The following is a 19,851-nucleotide window of genomic DNA, read 5'->3' as shown; positions in this document are numbered from 1 at the left end:
GAACATATTATGGCTAAGGCTACAGTTATACACGTCATAATAATAATATTAAACACCCTGTCTGCTGACAGTCATCAACTCTTCTCTCTAGTTATCCTTGACCAGATGTACCCTGTAGAAACTCATAAGCATGACTAAGCATTTAACAGTCTAACTAGACATCCTATCTCCACTAAACATTTCTAATACATAAAGTATCTATCCAGTATCTATCTGGCTAAAAATATCTAACAGTAGGATTCATGCTTGTGTGCATGTGCATGTGTGGAAGTTGGATAAACTCCACTACCACATCATATATCTCTTTGCGTCCCCGCATTATTCCCCATTCCTCAAAACATAAGTCTCCGACTCACCAGGCCACCACAAGCCACAAGCCCTCAGCTTGTCCTTTCTCAGTTACCTTCCTTCTCTTAATCCAACCTGTTAGCTCCTACTTTCCACCACCATACTAAAAATCTTATCATGGACCTCCCCACCCACTCCTCACCCATGTCAGCACCTTGCCTCAGTTCACCCCCACTCTGCCTTTTCTGTCTGAGTAATGTCTGTGTTTGTTTTCTGAAAGGTCACCCGCTCTTTACTGTGTATTTTAAGGGTGCCATGTTTCATTTGTTTAAAGAGTCATATTCTCATGTCTGGTGCATGCTGAGCTGCCTGAGAGACTGATGCCAGTCTTTAATGATGATAATAATGAAGATAAGAGTGGTGTGCCTTAGTCACTTTGGCAGTGTCAGTTTGTCCTCATGCCATTTTTTGACTGTAAGTGGGTTTGTCTTGTTTTTCTTGAGATAAATCATGATCCACTGAATTAGGGCTTTCCCCTCTTTATATTGAAACCATTTATTTGAAATATGTATACATATGGCAGTTTTAGATACTAGATTAGACTTTTTTTTCTCAGTGTAGTGCCAGAAGTGCTTAAGCATAAAGACAGCACTGAAGAAAAACAACTTTTGAATGAATTATTGTTTACTTTCCCAGCTGCGTTACTGATCATAGGTAGTGTTGGAAGAAGGCCGGTAACAGCACTCTCTCAAGCTGCCACAACATTTAGTGGCATCCCAATACAATTTATCTTCCATTCTTGTAATCTTGCAACTTATTTCTACCACAGGCGTGTTAAAAATACAAACAACATTAACAGCCTATGCTGCTAAAAAGTTTGAAAAAATGTTTCATTAGTCTATAAACATAACTAAGTCCTTTAATTTGCAATAATAATTTGCAATTTGGTGGTTGCAAAGGATTTAAGCATAACTTGTGCCCTTCCTCAGCAGATGGCCATTCTCTGAAAAGAGACAGCAATAACAGTCTCTCCTCACATTAAGACCACCAAATTCCATATTCAGCTGCTGAAACAGGGCAAAAGCTTAAGAAGAACTTTGGATGTGTGTTGAGGTTGTTGCTTTCTGGTGCCAGCAACATAGTCAGGTTTACGAACTGCCTTAAAAGCGCAGTTCGTAAAACTTTTTTTTTATCATTAAATTGACTATATTCCACTGATAACCTTAAGCTTTCACTACAGCAAATACACACTATGTAGAATCCAGTAAATGGAACTTGATGATTTCCAGTGTTTTGCAAATTCTTAGCCAACAGAAGGAAAACACTTCTTGACATATCATGTTTAAAGAATGTGCTTATGTACAGCTTCACAATGAAAATGAAGAAAGAATTACATAGGTTCTGGTTTGGACAATTACAGGACGTAAAAAAAAACACAATCCACAGCATTTATACTTATGATAAACTATAGAAGCTTCATAGTTGCACACCATGTATCTCTGGCACAGGCTATTTCTCAACAACTGGCTGTACATTTCTTCATACTTTTCTTTTTTGCATCTTGTGACAAATTTGCACTGGACCATTGTTGTATGTCTCCAAGCCTGTCATCATGAAGAAGCTGGTTCATCATTGAAAAGCCATATTGCATATTCGCCATTTTTAGAGATCATTAATCAAAATTAACCTAGTTGCCCAAGTCAGTGGATGGTTCATAGATCAGGGGAGTTTCTTTCATTTTCTTGTCAATGACTTTATAAGTGTGTTTCCAGCAATAATGTACACATCACTGTCAGTATGACCACCCACATTTCACTTTCTTTTTATCTATACCTTTCCTTCTTTCTTTTTTCTCTATCTTGACCTTTTTCCTCAGCTTAGCCCTGCAGTTTGACAGTTATCATATAAATTTAGTAATAAAACATTTAGTTGTATCCTGGGTATTGTCCTGTACACGACTAAACATGAGAGCATTTTTTCCAGGCTAAAATTTTTTTTCCCAGTCTCAGCTTATTTATTTTTACTGTGGTTTTGGGAGGCTGTGGCTGAAGCTCTCATGATATGCTGTGTTCCCTTCCTTACCCCTCCTCTCATTACTCTTCTCCACTTCTCTGTTTTCCTCTCGATTTATATGCAAAAGGTTTAGGGAGTGGCAACATTTTTTAGATTAGCTTGTTGTTCCACACTGTGTTCACCTTCCCATCCATGTCTATGCTCATGTGATTTGGCCTCATTCTATATTACAACTGTCTCTTTTGATTGTTACAATTGCTGCCCATAGTTAAGATTAAAACCAAGTCACCCTTTTCACCTTTTGTTCTGTCTTGCACTTTCCCTGTGTTTTGGGTGTAGATGTTATGGTTTGGTCTCAACACTGTCTAGACACCTATGAGCCTCCCATTACCTCCTGATTATACTGAGCCCTATTAATCTCACTGAGCTGGCTAGCCAGGGAAGAGTGCGCGCACACACACACACACACACACACACAGAGAAAGATACAAGTAGGTAGGTCCATAAAAATAAAATATTACAAGCTGCATGATAAAGGGCAAATAAAACATGTGGAAAGTAGGTTCAATGTTATATGGATATCAAAAATAACCAAACAATGAAGGAAACATACATTAGAGTGAGATTTGAGCAATATGAAAATATTTTAAATGTGTACATTTAAATGTGTTAAATGTGTATCAAATACAGAATTGCAAGATACACATATCGTATGTTACCTTGGTGTTAATCAGTCATCTGTCTCTCATCTTCAAATGGTCCAAAATGCTGCGGCTCGTCTCATAACAAGTACCAGGAAATTTGACCACATAACCCCGGTACTGGCCTTTCTTCACTGGCTTCCAGTCCATTTTAGAATTCATTTTAAGCTATTGATTTTTGTTTTTAAGGCTCTTAATGGTTTGGGCTCAGATCATCAAGCCAGTTTTTGTTAGAGGTGCCCAGTGCCAGATACAAACACTGGAGTGACCGTGCATTTACCGTTGCAGCTCCTAAATTGTGGAATAGTTTACCTCCCAATATTAGACCATCTATAGACTTGACAACCTTTAAATCATTGGTTAAAACATATTTATTCACTTTGGCTTTTAATACATAGTATTGTCTGATGCTTCCTTCTTTTAACTATTGATTCTGTGTAGTTCATGTGTTTATGTTCCTATTTTGTTTTATTCCTGTATTGATCTTATTTATTTTAGTTCTTACCTGTCCTTGTAAAGTACTTTGGTCAACCAGATGTTGTTTTTAAAGTGATATATAAATACACTGATTTGATTTGGTATGTTGCCATCTGCCTATGTGCATAAAAAGTACCGAACATTTACTAATAAAAAACTAAATCCTACGTTAAAAACATAAAGCAAAAGTAAATATGTACATGCAGTAAAAGCTGCTGAACTTAAAGGTTTACTTATGGGGTTCCTCAAGGCTCTTCTTTAGGCCCCACATCCTTTTTTTTAGTTTGTACAAAACTGATAAAAGTGTTGTATCTAAACTCTTGAAGTATAATTTGAGTAAAAAATAATCATTTTTGGCAGAACCATTTGTATCACTGAGCCATAAAAAACATATCATAGAAATTGAGACAGTTAAATTGAATAAAGACTAATTTCAAATCTACATGAAAGGTTCTGAGAAAAAAATTGGGAAATAGCATAAGGACTGCATGGAGATGAGGAAAATCAACTATCCTGAATAAACCTGCTTCCAAAAATGTCCAACAACTGCTTCAACTGCCCCATCTCACAAAACAGAAAACAGAAGTATTACTACCTTTAACTTTACGTCAGCCATACTCCCCCAGTGTTGTTACTTTCTACCTCTGTCCACATGTGTAATGTGACATGCAGATGAGGTCATAAACATTTTGGAGATCAATGGATTGAGGTAGAGGCAACACTATCGTGCTCTATTATTTGACCTTAATAAATCAGATGTTTCACTAACACATAGCTACCTAAAGTACTCACAAAATAATGACACACAGACCCAAACACAATTACCTTAGTGAAAATGGTGTCAGAGGAGACACCTGTCTGTTGTCGCCAAGGTTACTGAGGGTAGGACAATGGGTGTTGGGTGCCAAGGAAACAAACTAACTATGAGAATCCAGCTCAATAGTAAGCTTTACTTTTTGGGTCAATAGTGTGTGTGTGTGTGTGTGTGTGTGCATGTGCGCTCGTATACGCATGTGTGCAGACATTGATCTCTTGGGAGAGAGTTTAGCACTTCAGCCCCGCTGACTCTGTTAGTAGGACTTGTTTGTTCAAGTTTAAAAAAAAAAAAAAAAAAAGTTGCAATGCAGGAGTTTAAAAAAATCTCTCAGAAATGCCTTTGAAAATGCTATAAAGGGGTTCATAGATGTCAGTAAGCCTGTGAGAGATGGGCTTTCATTCGACTCAGCCCTGCCTGGACTGTGTTGGAGGATATATGGCCATAGTTGCACAACTCTGACTGGTGGAACACTTAAGGTTTTATGATCTTCTGCCATTTGGGGCTCTGGGATACAGCAGAGTGCCGACCACGTAACTACGCCTGGCCAATAAGGGTGTGCAAGGATGAGGATTTGTGGATTGTGGATGTGGTGTGTCTGTACGAGTTAAAGAGCAGAAGGAGCCAGTGAGTGTGTGGTATGGGTTGTGTGTGTCCCCTAAAACCCAAGCATTGCATCAGGGTATCGTTTGTTTTACATAAAAGACTCAGCAGGCGCTTTCACCTAGGAGCCTCCAGGCCTGGAAACTAACAGTGGACACAGAGACACACATCCATCCTACACACACACACACACGCACACACACACACTAAAGACCACTCCTATCGAATCAGCAAGAGGTGCATGAAAAGACCGTCTGGCCTGCTTAACAAAAACAACACCCCTCCTTTTGTCTCATCTTTTAACTCTCCCTCTTCTACTCTCTATCAAAAGACCATGAAGATAAATGACCAAGTCTAGATACGAGAGCCCAGTGGCAAGAGGGGTGTCAAAAGTGGAATGTGTGTGAACTACTCACCGCCTCCTATAAATCAGGAAGACAACCAGAAGGAGGAGAGGGAAAACAGGATGGTCCGCATGAGGGAGTGACAGGAGGAATGACAAAATACATGTGGTGATGGAGGCAGGGTGTACAGGTGCAAGAGAGGTGCACGTGGACTGGGGTTGAAATTGAGCAAATGAGAGTAATAAAGGTTTGAGGGGTGTATGGCAGGAATACCAAACAATCAACTCAACTTTCTGGATCATTGTTTTAAATGTCTATCTTAAGGTTACAATTATTGTGTAATTGCACAGCTCGGCAGTGAGGGTTTGACAGTCTGAGGCCATTCTGCAAACACAGAGCTATTTGCAACAACTATGTGATTACAAGTACATTGTGGAGTTAATGCTCTTCTGCTGAAGGCTAAAATGTGTGTAGCACAGGCTTTTATGAGATTTGTGTGTGTGTGTGTGTGTGTTTTTAAGTGCATAATTCTACTGGAAGCAGGATAAACCATGTAACATTTCACATTCAATTTATTACTAGAAGCACTCAGGTCTTATTTGTTACACCACTGGTGTATATAACAACAGTAGGGAGATCACGGACAGAAATATAGAGAGCATGTTGCATTGAATTGCATACAATTGTACAGGTGTACCTAATAAAGTGGCCGGAGAGTATACACACGCATCTATATCTCTTGGTAACCCAGCCAGGCTGGCTGTTTGCAGTCTTTATGCTACAATAGCTTCATATTTACCATACAGATGTGAAACTTCTCATCTTAAGTCTGCAGTTATAAATGTTAATCATAATTGTCAAGGACAACAGCTAGTTTAAAACAAATAACACCGATAATTACTTTTCTGACAAGCCCTGCAACAGTCCTCTTTTTGGCTAAAGTTCTGTTCTAATATGGGAAATGCTTTTTTGAAAAGAAACAAAGAATTTTGATAAGAGGCACAATGGAGCAGCTGACCTCACTGACAGAAACATATGATCAGGAGTGACAAAGATGAGCCCAGTTAATTGCAGCTCCTTATCTATCCTCTTTAGACAGCCCCTGATAAGCTCTCAAACTCTTTGCACCTCACAGCTAATTAGACTCCCCACTGAAAGGTAGGGGGGGTTGTTACGTTTGTGTGTGGAAGTGGGGGTAAAGAAAACACACTTTTCTTCAGAGTGTCTCTCAGCACTTTATCACTTGACACCCACTGGTCAGCATCAAAGAGTTAACATTTTAAATGGATCAAAATACAGAACTCTAATTGGAGTGAAAATTTTAATATTTGCTTTCCTTATCTTTTGGTTCTTCATCAAAAAAATACCATGTGAAAACTGGTTCATGCAGCACTGAAAAACATCAGTGAAACATTATTAATGAATGCACTGTTTGTCATTATGATCCATACTGTGATTCAGGTGGAAAATTGTGAATATTAGGTAGTAAAAAAATATTCTTGTTCCCTTGTAGCCTTCATCAACATGGTCCTGTCAAAGACTTCACAGAGGCACAAGAGGTAAGAAAAACATGTTTCTTGAAATGAGTTTGGTTGTCTTGCATCAGTTTATTTTTGTCCCACTGGCTCCATATCTGGTACACAAACCTGGCCTCTCATGCCAACAGATGGAGTTGACAAGGCTGAACTCCTGTATTTTTGTTTTCTACTGTAGATGTATGCAGCCGTTGAGCTCCCTCATCAGGCAGCATAAGGGAATTGCAATCCAGTAAGGACTGATCTGTCAAGCCTGCATTTATCCTCTTTTGTGCTCATCCACACTCTACAAAATGTCTCTACAGAAATCTTGTGTTACGACACGTCAGTTACTCCACCAGTGTCATTAACGATGTTGGGTATCACCTCAATCACTGCATACAATTACCTGAATTCCAAAGAATATATGATCCATTTTTCAGGCAAACTTTTCAATATCACTTTTCTTCTTCTTCTTGGGTTTTGGTAGATCAAGGTCTTCTCTAAAACCAGATGTGACATCACTACCAGATTCATGTTTCCTCTTTTTGCTGGGCTTGTCGCTGATGTAGCCGCTGGAGTCGCTCCCGTGCACCTCCAGGGGAGAAAGCTCCACCTCCTCTTTCAGCCGTTTCTCCTTCTTTTTCTGCTTTTTCTCACTGACTATGTTTCCATTTAGCTCCAGTGTTGTGTTGCCATCCTGTAGGTATGAGGGCATTACCTCTTCCTCTGTCTCTTCCTCTTTGACTTTGTCTTTCTTCTTTTTCTGCTTTTTCTTCGGGGTCTTGTCAGAAGATCCCTCTGTGGGTTCTGGGGTGGGTTCTGTGCCCGGTGCATCTGGCTGGTCTGCAGGGATGCCGCACTCTGAACTCTCAGCTAAAGCCATCAGCTCTTGGACCCTGAGACACACACACACAACCACTGTATTCAATCAATCAAGGGTGTAAACACATCTTGAAAATGTACTTTTAAAATGTTATACAACCAGTTTCTACAATTGAAAACAGTCAGACTAAGAAAGTACACTGTCAGTGATACTAAAGTTAGATTTCTACTATACATTTTTAATTAAAAATATTACTTAAAACATTAAATGCTTATTATTGAGTATAAGCAAAAGGAAAAAAGGAGACTCCAGATTTGTTTTGTTGCCACCCCTTCTCCACCACTGCACACTTGCCTAGTCCCCTCCAGTCGTCCTCTGATCAGCAGGACTCCAGCAGTGTCAGCGTCCAGAGCAGTCACCTCAAATTCCAGCGCTGCTCCGACCCTCGGTCCAGCGTCCCTCCAGGTTTCTACAGAGACCAGGTTGGGTTTCAGGATGCTGGCGTTGAAGCAGCCATGCACCAGGCACCCCACATGATTTACTCCTAGTTTATTCACCGTACCCTGGGAACAGAAAACACGATGGAAATTAGGGATGCACACTTTCTTAATCAATAATCTACAAAATTTAAAAATCAATTATCGGCTAACTGTTAACAATTTATGACATACATACTCATATTTAAAACAGTTATCTTCTAATGTGATCTATATTTGCCATAAAGTCTGACTATATTGAGAATTTAAAGATGAAGTAAACACAGAGTCAAGTTACTTGAGTTATGAATAAGACAACACAAAATGATGATATTTTTTTTTAAATTGCATGGCTTCCACTCATGTCTGTCGCTTTTTAACAACTGGCCAGGCCAATTCAATGCTGGTTTTATGCAAGACAATACAGTTAATCACTAACATGTTGATCCTGTTGGAAGCATGTAATGTTAATGCATGTTCTGAACTTTAGTAGTGCAGCTGGCTGTCTGACAGTCGCCTCCCACCCTACGTTAACAGAGCCTGAGACAGCAGCTAGATCAGACAGCAACTTAGTAGAAAGTTCATGCTGCAGCGTTCATCAACGCAGCTGCATCAGTGTGAGCACAGAAAGCTGTGCTCCATTGTTTCTTTCTTACATGGCAAGAAGGTGCACTTGTTTTACAGCTGGTGTGGCTCGTAGTCGGGTAGTCTGCAAACACGTTAACTCTTTCGCATTAAACAGCAAGAGGCACATCTAGTGCTGTAAGAAAACAGCAAACTACAGTACATTTTCTACAGTTAACACCACACGTCCTCGTTTTCTGCATTGTTGGCTAACATATATTCTAAATCGACTCAATTATTAACAGCGATTATCAATACATCATTGGCTTCCCTAGTGGAAATAAATGGATTTGCAATAGTGGGTAACGTGTAAAGGTTGTTTTTTGTAGGTTTGCCTTCACTCCTACACCCACACAGAACGTGTGTTGGTGATAATATAGTTACAGACTCGCTGGAATTGTTCATCTTGGTAGAACACTGTCAGTAGTTGGCCAACTGAGCAGACCTGGCTCTCAGAGGTGCCAGCCATTACTCAACCTGAGCAAACACAATGTAGAAGCTGTGTGGCAAGCCACATAGCTACTCTTTGCCTGGGTGAGGACAGGGTTCAGTGATGCTTTGTGTTAAGGGTAGGTTAGGTCTGGAAAATGGTTTTGCTTATTTTGGGGCTCTGAAGATTTAAAAAGTAATCACCTGACACCCACCTCTTTGAGGCCAAATAATGGGTCAACATCATTTAACTTGTAACTGAGCATCCATATGAATGCTCTCCTATTCTTTGACACATTTAATGGTGTATTATTGACTGACTTTGTATATGTTACTCTTGTTTGCAATACTGGTTAGAGAAAAAAAAAACATTTCTTTTGTTGAGGCAAACAAATCTCACTCTTGTGACATGGAGTATGAAAGCAGACACATGCTACAAATGGGAAGTACTGTAAGCACCTCTGAATGAGACGCCCAAATCAATAATGTAAATGTAAATCTAACCAGAAGTTTCCGTCCTTTTTTGGGTCGGAAGACAATAAAGTTGGCCTCTATGTCCATGTGGATGTAGCCGCTGTCGTCATAAATGTCTCCGTACTGGCCCAGTATCCTGGTGCTGTCGTAGGCTAAAGGTACTCCTTTCATACTGCAAGAAACCCATGGAACATGTTGAGCAGGCATACAAACACACTGATACAGTATAACATGATGTGACACTGCTTCACTATGTGATGGAACATTTTCATCAGTCCTACCAAGTTTTATTTATAGCCCAGTATCACAAATGTGTCAAGTGTCTTTACTGCGTATCTTCCACCTCTCACCTGAACTCACATTAGCTAGAGGTTTTAGGTGCTATCACAATGTTAGTGTACATCACAAGACAGGCGACAGGCGACAGCGACATAAACACACCACACGGCATCACAAGACAGGCGACAGGCGACAGCAACATAAACACACCACACGCAGGCTTGGTTACCTCTGGGAGAACTTGAGCAATTCCGCATCCAGCTCCAACTTTATCCCGGTCTTCTTCTTGTTCAGGTACATAGCTGGCAGGGCGATGTGTCTCCTGTGCGTGTTCATGACCAAACACGAGTACGGCGCTGACAGCAGCGCGGAAGCGGCGGCAAATGACGGGATCGTGCACAGGGCTTCGCCCGCCTTGCCCGGTATGAGGGGTACATCGGCCGACTGGACATGAGTCCGAACTTCAGGGAGTTCACTAGTTCTCACGTGTTTTTGGTCGTCTTCAGCCTGCCTCGAGTTCGCCATGCTGCTTAGGGAAACCGGAAGATTAACAACGAGTGGTTTCCGCTTTGAGAAAGGTTCACCACATGTTAAACATTTGTTTACGTTGCCATCTGCTGGTGAAGATGTGGCATTACAGCAGAAAAACGGAAATATAATCGTAATAATAGAACAATTAAAAGTGATGTCAGGTTTTTAGTCCTGTGCAGATGTGGCGCTCTCTGGGGCTCAGTGGCCCATTCACTCATAAATAGTCAGCACGCATTCCCAGCAGCCTCTGCTGCTGTGGGCACTAATTATTACACACACATAATCACTGTTCAACACTCTCTGGAATAAGCAACCACCACGACAAGGTACTGAGCCACATAGGTTGTCAAGCTTCTCTTCACAAGAGGTTCCAGCTGTGTCTGTGTGCATGCTGCATGATATTGTTTTTATTGTCATTCCCCCTTTTATTTTGTGACACAGTTTTACTGCCAAGTTTGAGAGGTGCTGTAAAAAAAGATTTACTTCACAACAAGTGTGTGCACCCTAAGTAGAACTACACACTTCACTGTGATCTCATAGGAATGCTGGGACTTCCTAAATCCTGCTCTAAGCTGATTATGGTAACAGTGTGCTGTGCCTGTTGTCTATGTTAGATTTTGTACACTTGATTTTTAAAGTTAAATACAGATAATAAAACTGCTTAAATGTACTGATTAAAGTGCTGCAATGTGGCTATCAGCTGAGAAATAGATACAACTCTTGCATACTTACAGAAATATGCACATATATACTCAGAGACTACACATACACTAAAACATACTACACACATTTACATTCTACATAACAGAAGCCATCGGTCTTGTTCAGTATGATTACATGGGCCTAATCTGCATATTTGGGATCATAACACTAGACTCATCTTGTTGTTCAATGTGTATGTGCAAACTAATGTATCAAATATCACTACAATGAAAAAAATCTTGCATTGAAATAATTCATCAGCATCACTCAAATTTCATACTTTAATTGATTTCACTTTTATAAGAAGCACTTATAAAAATATGTTTGATTTATAGATATGATTAAATTCCTGGTATACAAGCATGGATATATATGTCAGAACATTCCATTATCAGACATAGGGTTTACTGTACCTGCATTCTATAAATCCTTAACAAGACAGAAAGAGAAAAATGACATAAGCACAAGTGCTTCAAAACAAAGGAATCAGCTGCATGCTTCTTTTGTACTAATCACTTTGAGGCATCTGAGCTGATAAAATCATTCCTACTCATTAGATTAAAGGTCAGATGATGTCAAGCATACGTTTGTCACCTGAATTGTCACCCAAATGTCAGCTCGCCATCCTGGCTTTGGTTTGAGTTGAACAGAGGGTCTTTGAACCCTTGTTTGCATAATTATTCAGAAGCACATACGCCTCCCACTGTCTGTCAAAATGTCTTTCTTACTGTGGAGGAAGACAAGAGGGTTCCAAGGCAAGAGACTCCCTGCGGTCAGGATATAGTTACTGTGTATGCCCAAGGACACATAAAAGGAAGAACTTGCTGCATTTGTCTGCTGACAGAGAGCAAGACATCGCCATTGTCTCTGTTTCAGTGTGTGCAGGTTGCCTTTGGTGATGCGTCATTATGGTGATGCTGCAGCAGGTCCGTTGTAGGAGATCTGAGGAACACTGTTACTGGTGTTATCCAGGATCTCCTGTCAGTGTGACATACAAGCACACATGGTAACTGACTGTCCATACATGCACAGGCTATCGCTGCAGTCATATTCTCCTATACCTTCTCGGTCATCTCGTGTGAATGGTGCAATGAGTGTTCCCTCTCCAGGAACATCCTCTGCTGCTCAGAGCTGGCCAGGCGACACGTCAACCACGTTGACAAGGTACAGGATGAAATCCCTGGGCAAGACAGGAAAAAGGAAACTAGCCGGAAAAACAGTGGAGGTCATTTTAAAGAATGTTACATGTGTAGGATTTCCTAGAGTTTTTTAAAGTTACAGTATGTAACTTAAGGTAGCACTAGCATGAAACTCCAAATCAATCCACTGTGCTCTGCTCAGCACTCCCTCACGCTGCTCCACTGTGCTTTGCTACAATCTGCTACACTCTGCCACGCTCCACCACACTCTTCAGATATTTGTCCTTATGAAATTACAACAAATGAGAATGCAACAAAACTTATTGATCAAATAGAAATAACTGAAAATCTCTGACTGGTTAGAGAGGCCAGTCCTGCTCAAAACCTTTTAGAAGCTAATATCTCTGCACTGCTGTCAGCGCTGTTCAATTAGTCTGGGCCACAGGAGGCTTCAGCAGCATCTCTCCACATTAAGAAGTTTTGGTGCAGATTTCTACAACAAAACATATTTGTAAAAAAGCTACATACTGTAGCTTTAAGACACTAGAGTGGTAGGAGAAATGGAGTTTATGGGAGCCTCAGAAGAAAATCCTTTTTGGGATTAAATTAAATTAAATTAATTAAAAACTTTTTTGCAGTAACACATGACCTAAGCGAATATTCTGCAACTACCCTCAGGCTTATGGCCCTCAGGGGCGCTGAAGACCCTGAGCTGTTTGTGTGGGGTTAGGTTTTTGTCAGTAATTAACACTGAAAAGGGTAATGCCCTAACATGGCTCCTGCATTTTTGGCCAACTTGGAAGTCAGTCTAGTAGGGTTAAAAACAGTGTTTTCAGCTGATATTATGCTTTCATGGAACCTACTGTATATTTGGGGTCCCCTTGAGGGTTAACTCTGTGCTCTAATTTGGACACAACTTGGACACATTAACACAGACATATTTCAGCAACTTTCATAAGTTTTCACAGAATGCACACGTCACAGTCATAAACTTTTCATGTTGTGTTGTATTGCACTATGGTTTGTTGTGTTGTGTAATTCGTTGTTTACCCAGACAGGCCAGAGTCATAGCAGCCAGGTGGACTGAATGCATCGAGTCCGGCCGTTTGCTCAGTGCCCGAACGAACTGGAAGTTGAGGATCCCGCCAATCAGACCACAGATACAGCATGCTGAAAACAGGATCATCTGAGGGACACACAGAGAGAACGGTTCATGCTAGTGCAAATGACATAATTTATATCGTGTCAACAAAAGTGTAATAAACTGGCAATATGTGATGAGACTGGGAGATGTACAAACTATTACTGAGCTTCCATCTTTGTCATTCTGCTGTTTTGGACAATGGCTGCTGTGATGAGTAATATGAATCAGTCAAAATAAATCTCATTTCCTATTAGAAAATTGCATTGCTCTCAAAGCGCGCTGTCTCTTCCAGAGATATTGCACGGCTAGTAAATATGCTTGCTATATTTGTGTTTGTGTATGTGTCTGATTTGCGGGCTGGAGGGTTGGTGAGATTTTGCTTTCAGTATCAATCACATTTTAGGGATTACTTCTTTAGAATCGTTCTCAGTAACTGGGCAATATGAGAATCTGATTGTACTTCTAGCAGAATCAAATCCAATTGATTTAATTCCTCTCCCCATTGATTGCGTATATGCATGTATGCCTGTGTGTTTGTGTATTGTGTTTAGAGAGCAGGTTCTCTTTCATTGCTCCCCGCACAGATGCCTTTACTGCCTTTACCAGATGGAAAAGGGCATCTCCAGTTTCGGTCATTATCTGGGGAAGTGTGAAAAGTGGCTGGCAGGAGTCCTGAGCCAAACAAACCTAATGCAATCATCACCCCACAGGCAGACATGGGAGAGAGGGAAGGGAAGAAAATGAGGAGGTTTGAGAGAGTCAAAGCATCAGAACTGGGAGAATAAGAAGAGATGGATGGTCACAATGAAAAAAGGAAAGGCATGATGAGAAAAGAGGGCGACAACAACAGTAGGTGGGCATGTATAGAGTGAGATGCAGGGAGAAAAAGGTTGAGGGATGTCTCTGTTACAGCAGATTGTGCTGACACTGTAACATCATTAGCGCCCTCCCTACAGGAGACAGAAAGTCAGAGAGAAACATGAGGACTCAGAGTCACTGAGAGACTGTGAGACAATCACTGAGTGAAAAAGAAGGAAGGAGCGACAGGAAAAGAAGTGGAAAGGTGACTGCTTGTCTCCTCTGGTTTCCTCAGATGTCTTTTTTAGAGCACCCCATATGCACCTGCTCAGACAACAACACATGCAAACACATAGGGATATTTGGCAGCAGGGGTAAAATATGCAGGCCTTGTGTGTGTTATCAGTGTGCATATTTACGCAGCATACATATATTTGCACCCTTCAGACAGCGCACTTATGATTATACAAAATATACACTTCAGAGTATAGATTTCTATTTGATGCACATCATATTCTTTTGGGTTTTCACTGATTATCAATGGTGTGCAACATTAATAACATTTCAAAGGAAAACACAGCTTTCCAAAACATAATGAATGATGATTTGAGTTCCATCATCGGCCCCAAAGCTCTTTTGCCTCACTAAACGCTTGTCATCTATTTCTGAATTTTGTTTTCAGATACAGTAGCTACAGCATCATTGAAGTCTGTAACAGATGACATGGATCAATAATGAATACATAAATCTGAGCAGCTTAAAGCAAAACAATAATAATAGACAAAGATAAAATAATGTTCTCCAAACATTTAGTTTTTTTGTGTGTTTTTTAAAGCTTGAAATGTTAAAGAAACTGTTATTACTGCCAGTAGCCATTTAGCTTAGCTTAGCAAAAATGGAAAAAGACCTATTTCATTGTAAAAAAAAACTAGAGTAAAAAATAACAAATTTCTATTTAAGGGGGTTTCTTCCTGCAGTCTCCTCTAGTTGCCAGACCATAAATAGTCTGGCAAATAATAAAATGGCATATTAGTGTCAAATTTTTGTATGGATTAAATGAGACGCTTGCTACTGCTTTCAAACCTGTTTTAGAGATATGAAGCTACAGCCACTTAGATTATTTTAGCACAAATGTAGGAATTAAGAGAAAACATTTAACTTGTTTCCAAAGGCAACACAATTCACCTACCAGTACCTTTAAAGCTCATTTGTGTATTTCTGTTTTTAACACTTGGCGAAAAAACAAATAATTGTATTTCCCAAAATGTTCAACTATTCCTTTAAGATACTGACTCCCCATATGTAGGTTTCATTATTGTGGAGCAGTTCCTGTTTGCTGTAGCAGGAATATGTATGCTGTTTATAGAAAGAGCTCTCACCAACTAATAAAAGAAGAAAAGACAATGAGAAACAGAAGAACAAAACAAAAACTATGCAGAAGTACTTACAATAAGTCCTGTCCTCTTTCGAGCACACAGCACTCCACACATCCCACAAAGCAGAAACTGAAAAGCAAGAGGTCAGTAAATAAGTAAATGTTACAGAAGCTTTTGTGGTTTGTCAATGAAGTTACAGGTTAAAAAATATACAACATAACCTGTTTTTATCACGTTCTCCACCCATGTCGACAACAGGAAGTGTGACTGTATTCCTTTCGCTCGGTCATTTGGATGCAGTTTTGTGTCTCTAAAAATAGAATGTGTCATTGTGGACTTCTAGCAGGAAGCCATGTTGTCCTGGGTGTCAGTGACTGAGAATAAACTGGAACAGCACAGCAGTGTATTATGGTGGCACAATGCACTTGCAAGTGGGACAATGATGATCTACGAGCTGTATGGTTCTGCTAAAAGTTGATGGAAGCTGTAATGTGCATGTATGTGTGTGTGTGAGATGCTTCTCCTTGGCTTTCTCTAATTTTCACTTTCTATATCTTAGTATTTATATGCAACTTAAAACCACTCTACTTTCACTTAAGCTTGAAGGTTTATTTGTGACTGTTGATACTTTGAAGAGTAACTGAAGTTTTACTTATTCGATGTCTTGTTGTGCTTTCTGGCATCCTATCTAATGGCTTTCATCAGCAGAATAAATTTACCAAGTTAACAGTTTTGGAAAGAATGTGTTCTGTGGACTTAAAGAAAAAGACTGGCCGTTTTCTATATTAACAGTATTTTCAACACTCCCCATACAGAGACTAATACTAACAGTCTCTACTCACTGTTAATATATGTCAGTCTGTTAGTCTTGAATTAGCTTATTCATCTGTGCCATAGACCTCCATTGTCTAAAAAAAAAAAACACGCCAGTGAAACACACTGCTGCCCTGGGTGACATGTTTCCTCATTACGAACCACAAGACCATAGTATTTGTTAAAAATATCCAGAGATCTTGTGCATGAGCCTTGGACTCTTACTTATTTCAAATGCTGTAAAAAGTTAATGGCCATTTGGAGCCTCTGAGGCAACATTTAAACAAATAACAAGGTTTTTTGTGTTCTGAAATGAGGAAACGTCACCCAGTGCACTGGTGTGTTTTACTAATGTGTTTCTAATCACATTTGAACAACAATGGAAATCGATGGCACAGCTGAAGAAGCTGATCCTGGACTGACAGAATGACAGATATTAACAGTGAGTAGAGGCAATGCATTGTTATTTTTAGTCTCTGTATGGGGACATGCACTTGTCCTCGGAATATCAAACACACAACCTATATATATATTGTCTGTCTCCCTATCTCTGCTTCTTGCACACCCACCCAAGTCTCTCAGATGCTCCAAACACTGCTAAACCCAGACACAGATGCTTCTTTATGACTCATATCGCCTGAGCCTCGGGCACTTACTGTACAGTAATTCCCAGTAATAACAAATGAACTGTTTCCCCAACTGCTGTAGCAGTCACGGTAAGGTAGCTCATATGGCTAATTATGGCCACTAAAAGTGTCAGAAACTCAACTTTTCAACATTCATCAGCAAAATCAAGACAATGAGGCTGAGAGCAGCACTGTAACAGGAGGTGAAAGGTGAGAGGATTATTGTAACCAAAAGCTCTGACCTTCCTAAGCCCTGAACAACAATTCAGGAATGAATTAATAAAACTGATCTTTAGCTCCAGCACAGAGGCATTTAGGGAGCCAAAGAACTAACAAACAAACATAATAGAAAAAGATACTGCGTCCAAAATATTTTAGACTGAAAGCACACTGTTACCGATCAAGCAACCAGCATGAACAAAAATCAGTTTAATACCCCAGTAAATCTCAATGAGGAATTGTTTAACTGTTCACTCTTAAACAATGAAATGTGTATGATATTAACAGAGAATTGTTTATTAAAGCACAAGCTTAGTATCAATATGAAGCATTTAAGTGAACACAGGACCAATTATAGACTATACACTCTAAATACTCAACTCTAGCCTATATTCTGAATGAAGGCTAAGAACATTTCTTAAGTTAAAAGGCTGATAGTTTCCTCAGAGTTTAGCCGTGCCTCAACACTCCATTACGTATCCTCTCTGAAAGTAGCCCTAACAAGGGATAAAGTAAAATAGTTGTTACCAGGACGTACACAGAGCCCGCTCCAGACCGGCGACGCATCGCGCGGCTGCGGCTTGTGCTCGCCCCGGACCCAACTAATGCCCACGGCTCCCAGGACGATGCTCGCCACACCCAGGCCCACCTCCACCAAGGACAGGAGGAGCAGGCTCCACAAGATCTTGCGACTGGAGCACATCCTGCCCCGGGCATCTCTCCAGCTCCAGCAGGAGGAGACGGACAAGAGGGGAGAGAGGAGCCCGCTTCTCAGTGCTCCGACGGCGGCGCGCGCTCTACTGCTTCATGCTCGGCTGGAGAAGAAAGGTTACCCGAATAACTAGGTCCAAGGAGAGGGGGAAGGTTGGAGCGAACTTGCTTAGCAAAGTGTGTGAAACTGGAGGGGGGGCAATAGCTGGCTATGCGGTTGGACAGTGTAAAAAGACACCCCACCGGTGAAGTTTCTCCCTAGCTGAAGTGTGCGTGTGTGCCACCCGGAGCTGACCAGGGTACTTAAACGCCGCTGCATGCACACACACATTCGAGCACACGCGCGCGCGCACCACACGGGGCCGCCAGGATTTTTCTATAGAGATAAGGAGTCGCAGCCTCGGCGCATGTGGACACATTCAAACGCTAAATAGTTGTTGAGGACGGAAGGTCGCTTTAGTCCATCAGCTGCTGGAGTCTACAGACTCTGGATCAGTAGAATAAACGAGTTAGTGACAAAATAATTAGCAGCACCTTTCAACAAAAACACAGCTCAGGGTGCTTTTCCCAGTATATAAGGCAAAAACACACTGCAATATGATGCAAAAGAAATACAAAATCCTGTGCGTTCTAAACAGCTGAGTTTTTTTGCTGTTCCCTGTGGAAATAGTTCTTGTCAATCTCATAATATTTAGACTTCTAGTCATTATCTCTTTTTTGTACAACTGAACTAAAATGTCTATAGACTTTGGTCCAGAGTTTCAGCATTTGTGCTGACTCAACATCATAGGTTTAATATTTATTCCTGGGGTTGAAACAACTTAACCTTTATAAAAGTCACCAGTTGTTGCTGTGGAGTGGAAAACCATATATCCCCATATTTGGTGATTTTTATTTGATTTTTTCTGTTAAGATAAATCAATGGATTACGATGATGCAATAGTGATATTTCTCTGTAGCATGATAGAGGTAGACAAAATAAATATATCCCAGTAAGAACTGCTTGTGCAGACAGGTACAACTCAGGTAGCAAACACAATCCCATAAACATACATCAACTAGTTCAAGCTTTCTATATGTGAATGTAAAGGTTTTTAACTGATCAATGATCAATCAACTCTGGTACAGAGGACAGCTCTTACTGCCTTACATACCAGCAGATTGATTTTTTATAGTCCATGTTTGTGTTTGTAATGCAACTTATCCATAATTCAGATCCTCTGATTGTTGTTCATGTTAGAGCACAATGAGGCATCTACTGTAATGGAGTAGAAGAGACAAAACTAAGAAAGAGGTGATGGATGTACGAGGTATTTGTCACAAAATAAATAAGCTGTAATATTATTGTTTTTAAGTCTTTTCATTGGATGATAAAATAAATATAGACCATTACTCTATAATATTTCTATTCGAACAGTCTTTAAAAGATGTCAGTGAAATTTTACAGAGTCACTTTTGGCCAGCTCAAATGTGGCATCTGTTCTCCATCATGCTTGTATGTTTGGTTACATAAGTATATTTTATAGCAGAGGCTTTAATAGAAATAGCTGCTGACTCAGCCTAACAGACTTTTATTAGTCAGGATAAGATGCAGCTTTTGGCCCTTTGCGTGAACGGTACTATAGCTTCTGATCAATGGCAGTTTACATACTACACATTCTTTCTCTCAGATTTTTTTTTTTTTTTTGCCATTCAACACCAACCAACATCACCCATCTCCAGCACCTTGGCCTGCTTTTTACTGTTTTAATTATAAACAGCAGGATTTTCTATCACCGGCATAGTGGTGGTGCTGTAGCCTACTTTTCCTGTACGGTGCAGTGAGCTAAAAATAAAAGTGCTTAATGTCAGGTCTTCTGGCCCCCCAGTGTGTTCAGTGACGAAAACAGCTCCAGGAAGCTGTGTGCGGATGTATATTTATCAGATAGGA

At 40.3% G+C, this 19,851-nt stretch overlaps 2 protein-coding genes across 3 annotated transcripts; both read right to left on the bottom strand.

Moving 5' to 3' along the window:
* Positions 1-5,803: 5,803 nt before the first annotated feature.
* polr1f (RNA polymerase I subunit F) lies at positions 5,804-10,440 on the bottom strand. Of its 2 annotated transcripts, XR_002273810.1 has the most exons (5): positions 10,092-10,440; positions 9,614-9,755; positions 7,935-8,143; positions 7,133-7,653; positions 5,804-7,098 (listed from the first exon to the last, which is right to left on the bottom strand). XR_002273810.1 is itself a non-coding variant. In XM_020587988.1 (4 exons), exons 1-4 carry the CDS (start codon positions 10,385-10,387, stop codon positions 7,194-7,196), a joined length of 1,107 nt encoding a protein of 368 aa, XP_020443644.1. In that variant the 5' UTR covers positions 10,388-10,440; the 3' UTR covers positions 5,804-7,193. The 2 variants fall into 2 exon arrangements, 1 of the variants encoding a protein (XP_020443644.1); XM_020587988.1 differs by having other exon boundaries at positions 5,804-7,653.
* Positions 10,441-11,450: 1,010 nt separating this feature from the next.
* tmem196 (transmembrane protein 196) lies at positions 11,451-17,913 on the bottom strand. Its single transcript, XM_020587999.1, has 5 exons — positions 17,767-17,913; positions 15,625-15,681; positions 13,285-13,420; positions 12,157-12,275; positions 11,451-12,073 (listed from the first exon to the last, which is right to left on the bottom strand). Exons 1-5 carry the CDS (start codon positions 17,911-17,913, stop codon positions 12,002-12,004), a joined length of 531 nt encoding a protein of 176 aa, XP_020443655.1. The 3' UTR covers positions 11,451-12,001.
* Between the last annotated feature and the right edge of the window lie 1,938 nt (positions 17,914-19,851).

Source organism: Monopterus albus, unplaced genomic scaffold (assembly GCF_001952655.1).
Source record: "Monopterus albus unplaced genomic scaffold, M_albus_1.0 scaffold493.1, whole genome shotgun sequence".
Taxonomy (NCBI): domain Eukaryota; kingdom Metazoa; phylum Chordata; class Actinopteri; order Synbranchiformes; family Synbranchidae; genus Monopterus; species Monopterus albus.
The sequence above is the reverse complement of the archived record's forward strand: the minus strand, read 5'-3'. Positions and strand labels throughout refer to the sequence as shown.

Excerpts from the sequence above, each read along its gene's own strand:
- polr1f (XM_020587988.1), bottom strand. The coding sequence starts at position 10,387 with ATGGCGAACTCGAGGCAGGCTGAAGACGACCAAAAACACGTGAGAACT. Across the intron at positions 8,144-9,613 it reads AAAAAGGACGGAAACTTCTG|GGTACGGTGAATAAACTAGG; the intron begins GTTAGATTTACA and ends TTCTGTTCCCAG. Across the intron at positions 7,654-7,934 it reads GGACGACTGGAGGGGACTAG|GGTCCAAGAGCTGATGGCTT; the intron begins GCAAGTGTGCAG and ends TGTGTGTCTCAG.
- tmem196 (XM_020587999.1), bottom strand. The coding sequence starts at position 17,913 with ATGTGCTCCAGTCGCAAGATCTTGTGGAGCCTGCTCCTCCTGTCCTTG. Across the intron at positions 15,682-17,766 it reads AGCCGCGCGATGCGTCGCCG|TTTCTGCTTTGTGGGATGTG; the intron begins GTCTGGAGCGGG and ends CTTGCTTTTCAG. Across the intron at positions 12,276-13,284 it reads TATGACTCTGGCCTGTCTGG|GGATTTCATCCTGTACCTTG; the intron begins GTAAACAACGAA and ends TGTCTTGCCCAG.